This window comes from Quercus robur, chromosome 2 (genome assembly GCF_932294415.1).
Source record: "Quercus robur chromosome 2, dhQueRobu3.1, whole genome shotgun sequence".
Classification (NCBI taxonomy): domain Eukaryota; kingdom Viridiplantae; phylum Streptophyta; class Magnoliopsida; order Fagales; family Fagaceae; genus Quercus; species Quercus robur.
In genome coordinates this window covers 82,332,175-82,346,952 of record NC_065535.1, presented here as the reverse complement: position 1 = coordinate 82,346,952, position 14,778 = coordinate 82,332,175, and the positions used below count along the sequence as shown (strand labels likewise).

At 38.7% G+C, this 14,778-nt stretch overlaps 2 protein-coding genes across 3 annotated transcripts; both read right to left on the bottom strand.

Moving 5' to 3' along the window:
• Positions 1-3,440: 3,440 nt before the first annotated feature.
• On the bottom strand, positions 3,441-4,232 carry LOC126715349 (uncharacterized protein At1g15400). The gene has a single exon (XM_050415920.1). It carries the CDS (start codon positions 4,025-4,027, stop codon positions 3,665-3,667), a length of 363 nt encoding a protein of 120 aa, XP_050271877.1. The 5' UTR covers positions 4,028-4,232; the 3' UTR covers positions 3,441-3,664.
• Positions 4,233-5,608: 1,376 nt separating this feature from the next.
• On the bottom strand, positions 5,609-11,768 carry LOC126715348 (zinc finger CCCH domain-containing protein 32-like). 2 transcript variants are annotated; one of them, XM_050415919.1, is made up of 4 exons: positions 11,662-11,755; positions 11,480-11,541; positions 10,186-10,296; positions 5,609-7,519 (listed from the first exon to the last, which is right to left on the bottom strand). In XM_050415919.1, the coding sequence occupies exon 4, from the start codon at positions 7,391-7,393 to the stop codon at positions 6,089-6,091; it is 1,305 nt and encodes a 434-aa protein (XP_050271876.1). In that variant the 5' UTR covers positions 7,394-7,519; positions 10,186-10,296; positions 11,480-11,541; positions 11,662-11,755; the 3' UTR covers positions 5,609-6,088. The 2 variants fall into 2 exon arrangements, with proteins under 2 accessions (XP_050271876.1, XP_050271875.1); XM_050415918.1 differs by having other exon boundaries at positions 11,480-11,768.
• Positions 11,769-14,778: the final 3,010 nt, after the last annotated feature.

Here is a 14,778-nt window from a genome sequence, read left to right as displayed (position 1 = left end):
CCATAGGTTAGAGGTAAGAGAGGGTGTGGTCTGGCGATGGGGAGAAGGGGGAAGCCTATTTTGGGGTTCCCGCTCAAACTCTTTTGGGGGAAATGTCTTGCTGGGATGACATACCATCCAAAAGAGGGAAAGATGAATTGGAATCACTAGGTGCATGCCATGAGGGGTAGTGAAAGAGAATGTCCACCCTTATCCAGATGGGAATGCCACGGTGGACAAGCAAACAAAATAAGACTATTTGTTTGGGAATGGGATGTGGCACGGCCAGCATAAGTAAGTGGTGGTGGCTGGGCAGTTGACAGACCAGTGGGTGGTCTGGGAGGACACCCACACTAAGACAAAAGCGATTAAGGGGTAAAATAGTAAAAACCCATCACAATAGGCAGTATAAAAGGGGCCTCAGCCGTGCACAACAAAAAGGGAGAACACAACATAACAACACCACAGAGAACAACAGAAGAGGAAAGTAAAAATAGAGTAGAAAAACTTAGAAAGGAAAAAGAGTTAGAGAGAAAAACAGAAAGTGTGCAAGAGTATGATAGTAGGCATGCACCAATAGGCTAATTCCTTCTCTCCCTCTAAAAGCCTACCCTCTACTAAGGATTAAGAAATTTAAGGATAAGCCATTTAAGCCCATTCTCTCAAAGTGGGTAATTTCCGTGGCGGAATCCCTCTGTGAGGTTACCCGTATTGAAGAGTAGTTCCCTTCTTGAACTTAACTCTGTAAGACAATCAAGCATGGTAGACTGACCATTCTTTTTTTTTTTCTTTTTTCTTTTTCTTATTGATTAAGCATCGGTGTTATTTCTCTTTCTTTATTATTATCATCTTACTTGTATTGCATTTATATTGCTGCATTGCTCCTTCCTTTATTTCATTTAGCATTTCTTGTTTTCTGTCTGACAGTGAGCATATTTCCTTTTGTTGTTGTTGTATTACACCTGTCTACCATAATTGTTTTGTAACAGTTCTCTCTACCATGGGCACGTGGCCAAAGTTTTAGCAAAGGGGCCTTAGTTTGTGTACAAGCCGATTTGGGGTGTGTTGCAGTCAAGCCGGTTCTAACTCTCCTACCCAAAACCATTGGGCCATAGCGTGGCAAGAGGTAGCCCAGCCTACAGTCACGAAAGAGGCCCACCACAAGTCCATTTTGGGAAGGAAAGAAATACTAGAGTAGGAGAAGATGAGAGGTTATGGCTCATAATTTTGTAATTTAATAAGAATGTCCAACGTGACAATACAATTATTCAAATAAACACATGTTTGCAATGATTAGAGCATTAGCATTGGGGGTGTAAAACCCCCCAAATTGCTATTTTACCTACCAAATCTATAAAAACAAGCCCCAACTAGGTTGCTATATCTAAAATAATTTGCAACCCAGCTATAGTAACAACCCTTAAAAACATACATTTTGGGACAAGATAAAATATGATGTTATCATGTAGTGATGGCAACTTTTTCCTGTCATGCAAAGATGGTGGGCTGGGGTTGGGGCAAAATATGATGAACTCTGGGATATCAGTGGACTGAAAATGCCGGGCCTTGGTAAACTTGCAACTGAATCCTAAGAAAACAAGTAAAAACTCAGAGGAGACCGGTGGAGCCGGCCAAGAACCCTCCGATGGTGAAGTTAGTCTCTGACTGAAAGAATGTAAACTTAGTTTCTCCAAAACCGAATGCCTTACTCATTCATTGGCGTGTGCTTATATAGTATGCGGGAAGCGGTTACTTGTTTAGTAACCGCTCCTACAGTTGAGGAATCCAACAGGCTCGGAAGTAACTGATGTAGAAGTTTGTATTTCACAACGGTTGGCCTTGACTGGCGACGGTTCGTTCTTCCACTTGGCGGAGAAGTCCTCCCTTGTCCTTAGTGGACGAGGAGATGGTGGCAAGCTCGTCCGTCTGTAAAGGACGGACGAATGCTAAAAATCTCGTCCGTCCTCCAGGAGAGACGGGCGATAGTGAGCTCGTCTGTCCTTAAGGACAGACGGACGAGTTAGCAAAGACTTACCTATCCTTTGGACGACGCATATGGACGGGAGATGACTTAGCGAATTCTCGTTGCACATCAAAATATTTTCCACACATTGGACCCCTACCTTGCTCTTTTAGTGTTAAAAACTTAATTTGTATTACTAAGTATTTAAATGCATACATTTTAAGACTTTTATTTTATTATGATACTTTGGATAATAATATTATTAAGTCTTTACTAAAAATTAGTTCGATTTAATGCATATTTAATTATAATATCAAGCATATTTATATCAATGAAACATGTTTTATTAAAAAATATACTCCATCCATCCCAATTTGATTGTCCTGTTTGAAAAGAAAAACTTTTTAAGGGATCATCATTTATTGTCTTGTCTACCTCATTAAAATGTATAAGTTTACAAAACTACCCTTAAATAACTTTATTAGTTTTTTTAAAATAAAAAGAGTCATTTTTAATGAGGCAACTAAAAAGGTGTTCCAATTAGATTGATTTTTTAAATATTTGTTAGTTTTCTTTTCAAATAGTTTTGAAAATAAAATAGGGGTATAATAGGAACATTAGTAAATTAATGATTTTTATTTTTAGAAACAGGACAATATTTTGGGACATCCCAAAATGAAATAGAAGACAAACACATTGGGGCGTGAGAGTATATAATAGGTGTGGGGCGGGGTGTGAAAGATGAACACAAAATAGAGTTTTGCAAGCAAGGCAAAACCCCAATGGGCAGATCCACATGAAGCTCCAAGGGGTGTAGTTGGGGCAAGTTAGTTTGTCCTGCTATGTGGCATGGGGTGGGGATAGAATAAGACAAACGGAAGTATAGATCCCATGCATCTTTCAGCCCACTTCGCCCAATTGTCATCCCTAAAATCATGCAACAAAGGTAGACATCAAAAGTTTAAAATAAGACCTAATGGCCTTTGATAACTACTAATGTTTTCTCAAAAAAAAAAAAAAAGAGAAAGAAAGAAAGAAATTATTAATATTAATATACAAAATTCTATCCAATATATACATACACAAGACTTCAATCTAAAATATCTTATTATAGCAGCGGTGCGTACATAGGAGATAATGGCTAGCAGCTCATCTTCTTGGAAGTGTTAGGCGATAAAAAATAGGTCAAGCAATAAAAAAAAAGAAGACGACGACTTTGGTTACGTCGCAGTGCAAGCTGTTAGAATTTTATTACTTATTTTGAACAGCTCAATCTCATGTAACAGTCATTGGATTCATTCACCATATACCATGAGAAGAGAGAGAAAGGATGGGTTGTGCATCGAGTTCTTCAAGCAAAACAAGTAAAATTCTGGTGAGAAACGGCCATCTTTTAAGAATAAATGAGATTGCAATACTCAAAATCCCACAGTTTTCGGAGGCATATACCATTCGGGGTGCATCATTCATAACAAACATTCCACACAAGCACAGGATAAAGACTTTCAAACAGCCATAGAGAAAAGTTTTCCATCAAAATCTGGGGGGAACAACAAAGAAAACAAACACACAGACATGTTTGGTTTTGTGCTTTCTTAATTCTTATGACTCAGTTTTTGTTGTAATCAATGTATTTCAACTAGTACTATACATAAACATAACAATTACACAACACCAAACAAAAAATTTGGAAAAGCACCCATGCAATAATCCCTTACAAGTTCACTTTGCCCTATGCTTGTTTGATTTTGGCTGATGAGAAATCTCTTGTTTTCCAAATATGGCACCACAAAAGCCACAACCTGCAAACTTCGGAGAAGGCGGGTCCTTGTTTGGTGTTGAAACAACCTTATCCTTCCGATATGCATGTCCTTTTGTGGTTGTGGATGGCCTACGTTCCATTAAACCAATTGACCCTACACTCCGGGATGGCCTCAGCTCTCTAAATTCCGCGACCTCTTGTTGTTGTTTTTGTTGAGTAGTCCTCATTTTGTTCAAGTCCCCTGATATAAACCGGTCATTCCAGACCAAGCCTGAGGACCCTTGTCTTCTAAAGGATGTTGTAGACCTTTGCAACCCAGCCATCTCTGTGTGTTTGTGTGAGATGGTTTAGAACCTAGATGGTTCTTTGGTGGATGTAAATATGATATGAAAGTGCAACTAGCTATAAATGGTGTTTAAAGACTTTTTCTTGTTTATAAGGAGGGACAAAGGAAAATGACAAATAAAGAATAAAAGAGGAGAGATAATTGGATAGGATCTATGTATGAGGTAAAGAATGACAAATTAGAGAATCCCCTTTTTATTTTCCCTAAATATCTGCAGTAATATAGGCTTTTGTTGACTTGTGGGTAAGTTACAATTTACCAATGTCTTTCACAATAACTAGCAAGAAATTATCCAATGGCTTGGGGATTTTCTTGCCATTTATGATGAAATTGGAGATAACTCAGGGATCTGCTCTATGGAGCAAGCTAATGAAGATGGCCAAATTCTAATGCTAAATGGTCTGATTTGGTAAGCATATGAAAATGGCCAAAGGGTAAAGAGCGGTTTGGGTTTCAATTTATTGAGTCTAGATAAGTTTGAAATTGGACATCACAGACCTCAATTTAGTTGATTATATCCTTAATGGTTCCTGTACATGAGTCATGCCGCATTTGGCAAGCGAATAATGTGAAGGGCTAGAAAAAGTAAATCAGGCATGCTAATTTTTAAAATAATGGAATGGTTGATAACCGGTGCTTATTGTTGCCTTGCTTTGCAGATATAGTAACAACAATGTTAAACAGGTAAAAAATTACAGTAATTTTACTATTCGAGTCAGAAGGGTACAAACGGATTGAGGTTGGTTGATTGGATGCCCGTAAACGGAGTGGAGTGGAGTTTGATGAAGATATCCAGGCTTAAACTTGGATTTAGATGGTTGTATTTAACATGTTGTATTTGCACGTTACCTTTTTCTTTTTTTCTTTTTGGATAGCTGTACATTACCTCTTTTGTTCGGCCTTTTTGGAATAGAGCTTTCTTATGTAGACAGGAAAAAACCTAAATAAAATAAAAAAGAGAACTAAACAAATATAGCAGGCGTAAGGTATATGCCTGATGCCAAAATAAATAAACAAATATAGCAGTCATTCGAGAGAACTACTAATATTGCATTTGTAGTTAATTGACCCATAAGGTATCAAGGCAAATGAGTAATGTTGCTAGTAAATGACTAATATTCCTAATTTTATATATATATATATATATATATTTTTTTTTTTTGGATGAGAATCAGATAGTAGTAGTAATCCTCATTTTAGTTATCATTTATCTTTCGGTGATAAACCGCAAATGACTGCTCCATCTCGAATCATTTAATAATAAAAAACTACCTTATGGCTCAATAATCTTAATATATATATATATATATATATTTTTTTTTTTTTTTTTTTTGAGAATGGAATAATCTTAATCTTAAGCTAGACAAACTACTAATATTGCTCAATAATCAATAATCTTAATCCTCATTTGTCAATTAATATTGCATTTGTCAATTAACTACTAGCAAATTCGAGGAAAATTTGAATCACAAATAACTGATGAAAGATGCACACAAAGCACATTAAGCAAATTGAAAGAGAAGTTGGAGAGATTTGATTCCTACGGTGAGTCAAACTATAAGATGAAAATGTCGTTGTTACGCAACCAAATGGAGACAGTAACAGTGGTTAAAAATCATCTTTTCCACACACAAATGCAACAATCAATTTGTGAGTTAATCAGCACCTCTGTACAAGAAATCAAGACAAGCTTGATAACAGTAACATAAGATTTTTGTTAAAAGGTGTACAAGCAGAAGCCAGCCAATAGCCCGCTTTAGCCTCTAAGTTCAGCTTTCAGTGATTACCAACGGTTGGGGGTCACAGAAGAGATTTGAAAACAAATGCATACGCATCTCCTCAAGGTCCTCATTTACCGGAAAGAAAAAGTACCTTTATCTAGTATGTAAAAACACGATCCTGCACATCCAAACATCGCAAAATTATGCTAAGGTCCTCATCTCCTTCTCAGACTAATTTTTATCATCGTCATCATCTGTAAAATTACTACTCATTACTAAATGATTGAGATTCCACTAAGCCTAACTGGATTTTTTTTTTAGTAGCCACTACTATCACTGTCCCTCACAAAATCCAGCTTCCTTTTGTCCTTGAGGATTTCACTCAAGGGTTTGGGAGCCTGGAAGTCAGTTGATGTAGTTCTGCTTGAATGCCCTACTTTCCAAATGCAAACCCCATTTTCTTCAACTTTTTTCTTCTCTTCTTTAATCTGGGCAAGGGTCTTGGGTCCTGTAAACGTAGTCAACTCCTGAGTTGATCTCCTCTCTCTTGTAACTGGTTTCCTTGTAACTTCACTTGAGAAGGGATGTTTAGAGAGAATTTTTTTCCTGCTAACCTTCTTTGACCTATGTTGTTGTGAGCGCCTCAGCAAGCCACGCTGGTTGGCAGTGGCACCATGTGAAAAAGTTCCATTCTTGACTGATTCAATAGTACTCATTCCCACTTCTGATGCCATTCTTCCATGAAGACGCTGACCCATTCCATGCCTGCGAGGCCTTTCCTGGCTGCGACCAATTAGACGAGATGAGCCACGCCTTCTTGATAAGCCAGTAATTGGACAACCATCAGTCACCCTGCGTCTTCTCAAATGGTCTCGAAGATCCATGCCATTATGGTCACCAACTGTCAGCTCCATTGGCACATGTTTCCTTTTCCGGAACAATATAGAATCCAACATGCTGTCTCTTGAATGACCAGGATCTCTTCTAACATTATTGAAAAGATGCTTGTCATCTGGATCATAACCATCATCGATATCACGTTCATAATGTTTCAAATCAGGGTGTGTGGGATCATACATAACTGGATCTTCAAAATCATAACCCAAGAAGTGGCTACTCAACTCTCTTTGTTCCCTATCAAGGTCCAGCAAATATTCTGCATCATCATCATAACCCAAATTCTCTGATTTATCACCCACAAGAACATCAAAGCCAGGGGATGATTCCCACCGCTCCTCTGGCTCAATATCATCTTCCACTTGCTCCTCTGAACTCTGATCTGCCTCAAAATGAGATCTGCTTTGAATAAAACCATCTGCTATAAGCAAGGACTCTGATCTAATCGCAGGAGCTTCATCATACCCACAAACAGCAATCTGCGGAGAGGCACATTGCTGGGAAACATTGTTAGGTACTGGTTCCTCAAGTCCCTCCTTGAACTCAGAATTCAAATTGATAGCTACCTTAGGGACACTTTCAGATGGATTCAGATGTGTTTCTGTTTGTGCCAACTGTGTCTCATTTCCTGCAGATATTTTTTTTTCTACGAAAGGTGCATCAGTGCTTGCAGAGGCAGTTTTTGTAGATTTCCCAGCAGGTGCATTACCATCAGACCCATGCATAAAAGAGCATCTATCACCTTTATTGCAGAAACCGTTGAAGTAAAAGTAACAGGGAGCACTGGTCTTGTTCACAGGTGCAGAACACTGGGCAGATTCAGATGGCACTCCTGCATGGCCATCCAATGGCTATGAAAGTAGCAAAGTTTAGTTCAAGTGAAATTACCAAATAACAATGGGATGATGGAAACAAAAAGACAGCATCCACTAACATATAATTCAAAAAAGAATGCAAAGTATGGGCATAATAAAATCTCCAATACAGTAAAAAAGTGATGGAACAAGTTTAAAATACAACTTAAAAGTCAGATACTATCACTGATGGAGGTGTTTAAGGCCTAACCTGTTAAAGGAAAGTTTCTAATTCCCTTTTCAACTGTACCAGATAGCCAAACAATCAAGATCTAACATCAATATTGAATTTGGCCAAGTATCATCACATCAACAACTAGTGCGGCCCATTCTTCCTTCATTTATACAGGATATTCTTTGTATGAAATGGTCATAATATAGTCAATCTGGCTTCATACTCTGTAATTTTTAGTTAGGTAGTCAGCATAAATTACCTTTGTCAAGTCCTAAAGTGGTGCAGCAGCAACTAGCAAATTAATAGTGTTAACATAGCAGGTAACCAACAGCAGGTATGGTTCATTTTACTGTTATAGTGAAGTAGTAACTAGTAAGGGTTATTATTATTATTATTATTAATTTCTTTACCTGGCATAATTGCTAAGATATCTCTCTCTCTCTCCCTCTGTGTGTGTGTGTTCCACATATTCATTTTTCCTTCTCATCTATTACTTACACTATTTCCTCTGCAATCATGCATAGACTGCAGTCTTTACAGAAGCCACATGTTAATCATAAGACCAAACCCCATCCTGGAGCCACCCGCAAGGGAGGGCAGGGATAAAAAATACTCCAAAACCTTTTTTAAATACTTCCTAAACCAATCTACAATACCCTAAAACCAACACATCAATGATCCTTCATGTTGACCAAGAGAGATTTAAAATTTGCCCCCAGTTCCCTCCTCCCTCCCCTCTCCAGGCCAGAAAAATCCCTATATACAATACAAACATGGAAATGATACAAATTGAGATCAAACAGCAGATAGGTGTCATCTGTGTACAACAGCAAGAAACAATTCCTATTTCTAGAAACCTTGAACTCAATAAAGTGCCCTTTATAGTACTATCTACCCAATGCTGATGTCATCTGATAAAAGCCCACTGGACAAAGCCTGGGAACTCCCAAATGGTCTGTTGGCATGCAGACATGAGAACCTACAAGAGACTGAAGAAATGCACAAGGACATCCCATCTGTTTAACTCTTCCTACCTCAATACCTTGCAACACAAATCAGGAAATGTGAATTGGCAGCTAAGACACTTTTTCAAGATTTAACTTCACAGGATCGCAACTCCTGAGCATAGTTCATCAATCATTTACCTTCCACTTGCATATGACTTTTGACAAGTAGAAGCTAACCCAAAACCCCCTTTGATCCTTCTGGCAAGAATTCTGCGAGTATTTGACTCTCATTATTGTATATTACAGATCTGAAAGTGCAATACACTTTCCAAAATAATAGGGGGTAAAAATTCTAATAAACCCTCTTTGGATCCTCCTACACTGCATCATAGTGATGTCATGGCCCTGGAACCAAGACCTTGTTACTACAAGACTACTCCTTGCACATGCAAATTCTTCAAAGTGCTTCTCTCACCAATTCTTTGCTCCCCAGCCTATGAACCTAAACAATCAATATTAGTTGTCTACTTAATTGCTATTTAGATGGCATAAGTGGTTTGGTAAACATGGCTCAATGGTTTGGTATATGGTACTGGCTTGCTTGATGTGGTTTGTTTGGAAGGAGCAGAATAGACGTACTTTTGAAGACATGGAGAGATCCTTGGATCAATTGAAGACTTTGTTTGCTTGTACTACTTTCGACTGGTCCTGCATTTGGGGTTTAACTCATTTTTTTCTATTTTAGAGTTTCAAGTTTTTCTTAGATTTTCTTTTTGAGATGTATGTACTTTTTTGACACTTTGTGTTCATCATCATGATCACAAAGTTTATTTGATCATTAATAAAGTTACATTACTTATCAAAAAAAGAGAGTAGTAAATGATATCCTTGAAAAATTCATCACAACCTCATTACTTAATCCTCCTCATCTAACCAAATCAACATCTAACTCTCCATATTATAAGTACGGAGACATAGGCGTGATAGAGAGTACTACATCAATTCTAAAAAGTAGGTCAAAATTGTAAGAACAAAATCTATCTACTTCAAAATTTTAGGTTTTCTGATAGTACAACGCTTTTTTGTTGCTAGATATTGAAAATAAGGTCTTTACCCACAATAAACTAGCAACACGCTGGAAGTCTGGAACACAAAGGCTTGGTCCTTTTAGATAATCACATAATGGAACCCACCTATCTACCATGCCGGAAACTAAATGTGTGAGGATATATGTCTCTCAAGGCATTTATCAATATATAAGCATTAATTGATTCATATAATTGAGACATTTCTCAATGTTCAACTGCCTTATCCTAAAGGTATACCGTCCAACATAATATGATTTATGCAACCACCTCACAAGGAAAATCCAACTACAAGTCTACAACACATACAATATAGCAAAATCGATAGAAAAGAATGCTTAACTGATACCCATGTTCCTGCTGATTGAATGTGCAAATTATATTAGAAAATAAAAATCATAGTTCCTAGCCAACATATAAGCAGAAAGTTAAATAAATAAAAGAGCAAAATCTTACAGGGTGTCTAAAAGCGCATGTAGGATTGACACAGTCCCCAGACAACCAGTACCAGCAATCTCTTGGATTGAGCCTTGCAATCTCGCTGTGCCTGTACTCACAATCAGCCCCCTGGAAAGAAAATAAACTAAAAAGCTCAATAGAAACAGAGATTATGACATACAAAAAATACAAAACCTTACCTGACTGCATAAAACCCCAAAATATAGACACATCCTTCATTTTCTAAACTACCACTTGTCTTAAAAGTTTAGCTATTACGAAAGGGTGAATAAATAATGTAAGGATTATTTGAACACTCCCCTAACACATGGGATTTCTAACTTTCTTAAATGGGAAGGTAAGGTAGAGACAGGGTTCGAACTCGAGACCATTTGCCTTGATACCATCATAAACTATTACCTTCCCCAAAAGCCTAAGCTATCAGAAAATGGTGAATAAATGATGTAAAGATTATTTGAACACTCCCCCAACACATGGGATTTCTAACTTTCTTAAATGGGTGGTAAAGTAAATACAGGGTTCAAACTCAGGACCATTTGCTTTGATGCCATCATAAACTATTACCTTCCTCAAAAGCTTAAGCTATCAAGAAATTGTGAATTTAATCATTTAACCACTATTCTAACAATTCTACCAAGAATTGGTGCAACATTCCAAACACTAAGGGGCTGTTTGGTAGACTTATTTAAACACATCTTTTCAGTTTTTAAACAACATTACCCGCATTTCCACACACTTTTTCACCCACACGTATTTTCAAAAAAACTGAAAACTGTTGTTTAAACACACGTACCAAACGGGCCCAAAGAATTCACTATCTTTGTCAACTTAAGTATACATTGTATAACTCATACATTGAAAAACTTTAATGCATTAATTTCAGTCATCATGATATAGCAATGGCATAGTAACAAAACAAAATAGGAAAAAGGAAAAATCATATTTCCACATTCACATAAACCCTAAGAAAAACGAATTCCAAAAGCAACAAAAAAAATTCACAATTCATCAAAATAGCAACCACAACAACACTGAATCTCTCAAGCAAAAGAAAAAGAAAAAGAAAAAAAAAATCATAAAACCCTAAGTAATTCATTGCTTCAAACAAATTGAACAAGATTGTTGAAACGTAGGGCTGATCATATCAATATCATACACAACAAACACATTATGGAATAGGTGAAATTACAAAATGCAAACACAATTCGAAGCAAAATAGAAGATGAAAAAAAAAAAGAATTTGAATAGCAAGAAAGGAAATAGAGCGGCATTGTTGTGTGGAAGGACGAACCTTCTTGCAGGTGAGGGGTGAGGCAAGGAAATAGACGCAGTCAGTGTTCCTTTTCTGTAACTCTTCGTCCATTTCCGAAGGGAAAGAGAGTTATTAGAATTTGAAAAAACTGAATTCAGAGAGAGAGAGAGAGAGAGAGAGAGAGAATAGGGAATGAATGAGTTCTCTGAATTGTGGCTTACAATTACATGGCGGAGAGATCGTAAAACGGAGAGTGAGATATTGGGTTTTGTTTTGGTGTGTGTGTGTGATAGTGTTGTGTGGGATTGGGGGGAATTGGAATTCGGGTTTTTATATATATATTTTTATTTATATATAGTATTTTTATTTATGTGATGAGATTATGAGAGCATGCAAGGAAGGACGTCTCTTTACATACGTGATTTGCGTGGGATGTGATGTGAGGCTACAAGGCTATAAACACATTTGAGCATTTGGAAAAATAAGAATTTTGGACAGAAAATAAATTGAGACAAGATTTTTTTAGAATATTAAGATAAAAAATTATTTAATAACGTTATTGTATCCAAAATCACTTTCACATAAATGTGGATGAAACATATTTTACTTGTTAAAGTGATAACTTATGTTCCCTACTAATTGTTTTTTCATTCATTAATCACAATATGATGCCTAATTAATTTTTGGTAAGATAATGTTACAAATACGAAACTTTTCACTTTTTTTGTTCACAAGTTGTTAGTAACTTTCCATATGGGTTTATCACCAAAACTACTATAATAACTACCTGTGGGGCCAGAAAACTTATGACCCGGCCCACTTTCCATTAGGACCCAAGGCCCGTGCCGAGGAGAGTAGTTGCCGAGGACAAGTGGTGAAAGACCAAATAGCCTAGAGATGCAGCCGAGGATGACCCTGTCTTCGGCATCCCAAGACTTCAAAGGGAAGAGCGACATGTCATCAAAGGCAGCCTCCAAAGCGCCCCCAAAAGAAGAGGCGAATAGAATGAGACTCATATGGGGGTACAGAGTGGGGGTGGTTCGAGGTAAAGACGTCACCTCCGCATTGAATGCGCCCACAAACGTCCTATCCATATTAATGGGAAAAGACTCCTGAACAGTGTGGTTTCGGTTATTGCAACTAACAGAGAGTGGGGGGAGGCGGCTAATGGGACAGGTACTCGAGTAGGTACCTGCTTGATCAACAGATGGAGGGTCAGGATCAACCGAGAAGGGCTATATAATGTGAAGGCTTATGCGCCAAAGGGAGAAGCTGGAAACCAGAGACCTAAAATAAGGAAAGGAAGTATAGGAACATTAAGCTTTATGAGCAAGATCCACGGATAACCTTAGCTCACCTCTATGCGTCCACCATGAGTACCATGACTAACCACCGTCCGGTGACCAAGGCCTAGCCTTTCAAGCCCACGCTTTACAAATTATATTATTTGGGCCATAAACGTGCGAACCCAACATCATTTTAGGGTCGTTACAAATTGAGTCCTTACAATTGGCGCCGTCTGTGGGGAGGGCTTGTGCGTTGGCACAGGCGGTGGATCGAGCTCCTGTCAAACAAGGGCCTACGAAAGTCCCTCCATCACTTCCAGCAACCTGTTATTGTTGCCCTAATATAAAGTTCCACTAGGGGCTGCGCTTCGAAGCACCAGTGGCACTGGCAGTTCTAGGGGCTTCCATCGTTAGGTCAATGCCCCACACCTTGGTCGGGGGCTAACCCTCGAAACTGGCACGGGCAGTTCTAGGGGCTTCCATCGTCAGGTCAACGCCCCACACCTTGGTCGAAGGCTAACCCTCGAAACTGGCACGGGCAGTCCTAGGGGCTTCCATCGTCTGGTCAACGCCCCACACCTTGGCTGAGGGCTAACCCTCGAAACTTAAGGAAAATATCTAAGTTTTGGACAGAACCAAGGTATTGCATGGTCCTCGGACTCAAACCTATGAGGAAACCAACTACTTAAGGAAAATATCTAAGTGTTGGATAGAACCAAGGTATTGCATGGTCCTCGGACTCAAAACTATGGAGAAACCAACTACTTAAGGAAAATATCTAAGTTTTGGACAGAATCAAGGTATTGCATGGTCCTCGGACTCAAACCTATGGGGAAACCAACTACTTAAGGAAAATATCTAAGTTTTGGATAGAACCAAAGTATTGCATGATCCTCGAACTCAAACCTATGGGAAAACCAACTACTTAAGGAAAATATCTAAATGTTGGACAGAACCAAGGTATTGCATGGTCCTCAGACTCAAACCTATGGGGAAACCAACTACTTAAGGAAAATATCTAAGTTTTGGACAGAACCAAGGTATTGCATGGTCCTCGGACTCAAACCTATGGGAAAACCAACTACTTAAAAGAAATCTAAGTTTTGGACAGAACCAAGGTATTGCTTGGTCCTCGGACTCAAACCTACGGGAAAACCAACTACTTAAAAGAAATCTAAGTTTTGGACAGAACTAAGGTATTGCATGGTCCTCGGACTCAAACTTATGGGGAAACCAACTACTTAAAGGAAATCTAGATACCAGGCTCGGCCTAACAATACACATGACATCTCGGATGATGCCTATATCTCCCCAAAAGTATGTTCAGACACAAGTTCAATGCCCTATGGGCGCGGGTAAGTTAGAATTCCGGGATATGATCTCAAATATATCATATGCACAACCTTTCATACATGCTAAGATAACTAGTTTAAAAATCTGGAGATCCGCAATAATAGTAAGTATCAACAAGGGCAACTAACATGCAATTTAAAGGAAAAAGGAAGAAAAGAATTTCATATATGTGATCAATAAGTTCAACTGCAAGCAAACTATAAAGTTTTCAAAACAAAAGGGAAACTAGTTAAATAATTAAACTGGAAACAAATACAAAGGTTGGCCAGGGCTTCTACTTCTTTAATGTCGTTTAGGCCATATCCTGGGAAGGCCGAGCAGGACTAGTTTCGGGGCCCTGGGAGACATCCCCTTCTTGGGAAGGCTGAGCAGGATCAGTTTCGATGCTCTTGGGGACGTCAGTAGGGGGAATGGCCTATAGGGGCTGAACAAAGATGGCTGGTCCCTCGGCACCAGAGATCTGAGCACTGATTGTAGGCTCGGCACCCTCTTTAGGCATCTCGGGATTCAGACCTCCAGGTGCTTCTGTCGCATCATGAGGCTCTCCTTCTTCAGTCGACTCGCCAAGAGGGACGATGATCTGTACAGCTTCTGACTGAGCAGCCCCTGCCTCGTGTGGATCGCTCATAGTTTCGGAGCTGGCGGAGGCGGTCTCACGGATGGCTGGAGGATAAAATATGCTCTCCGCCTTCCACAAGT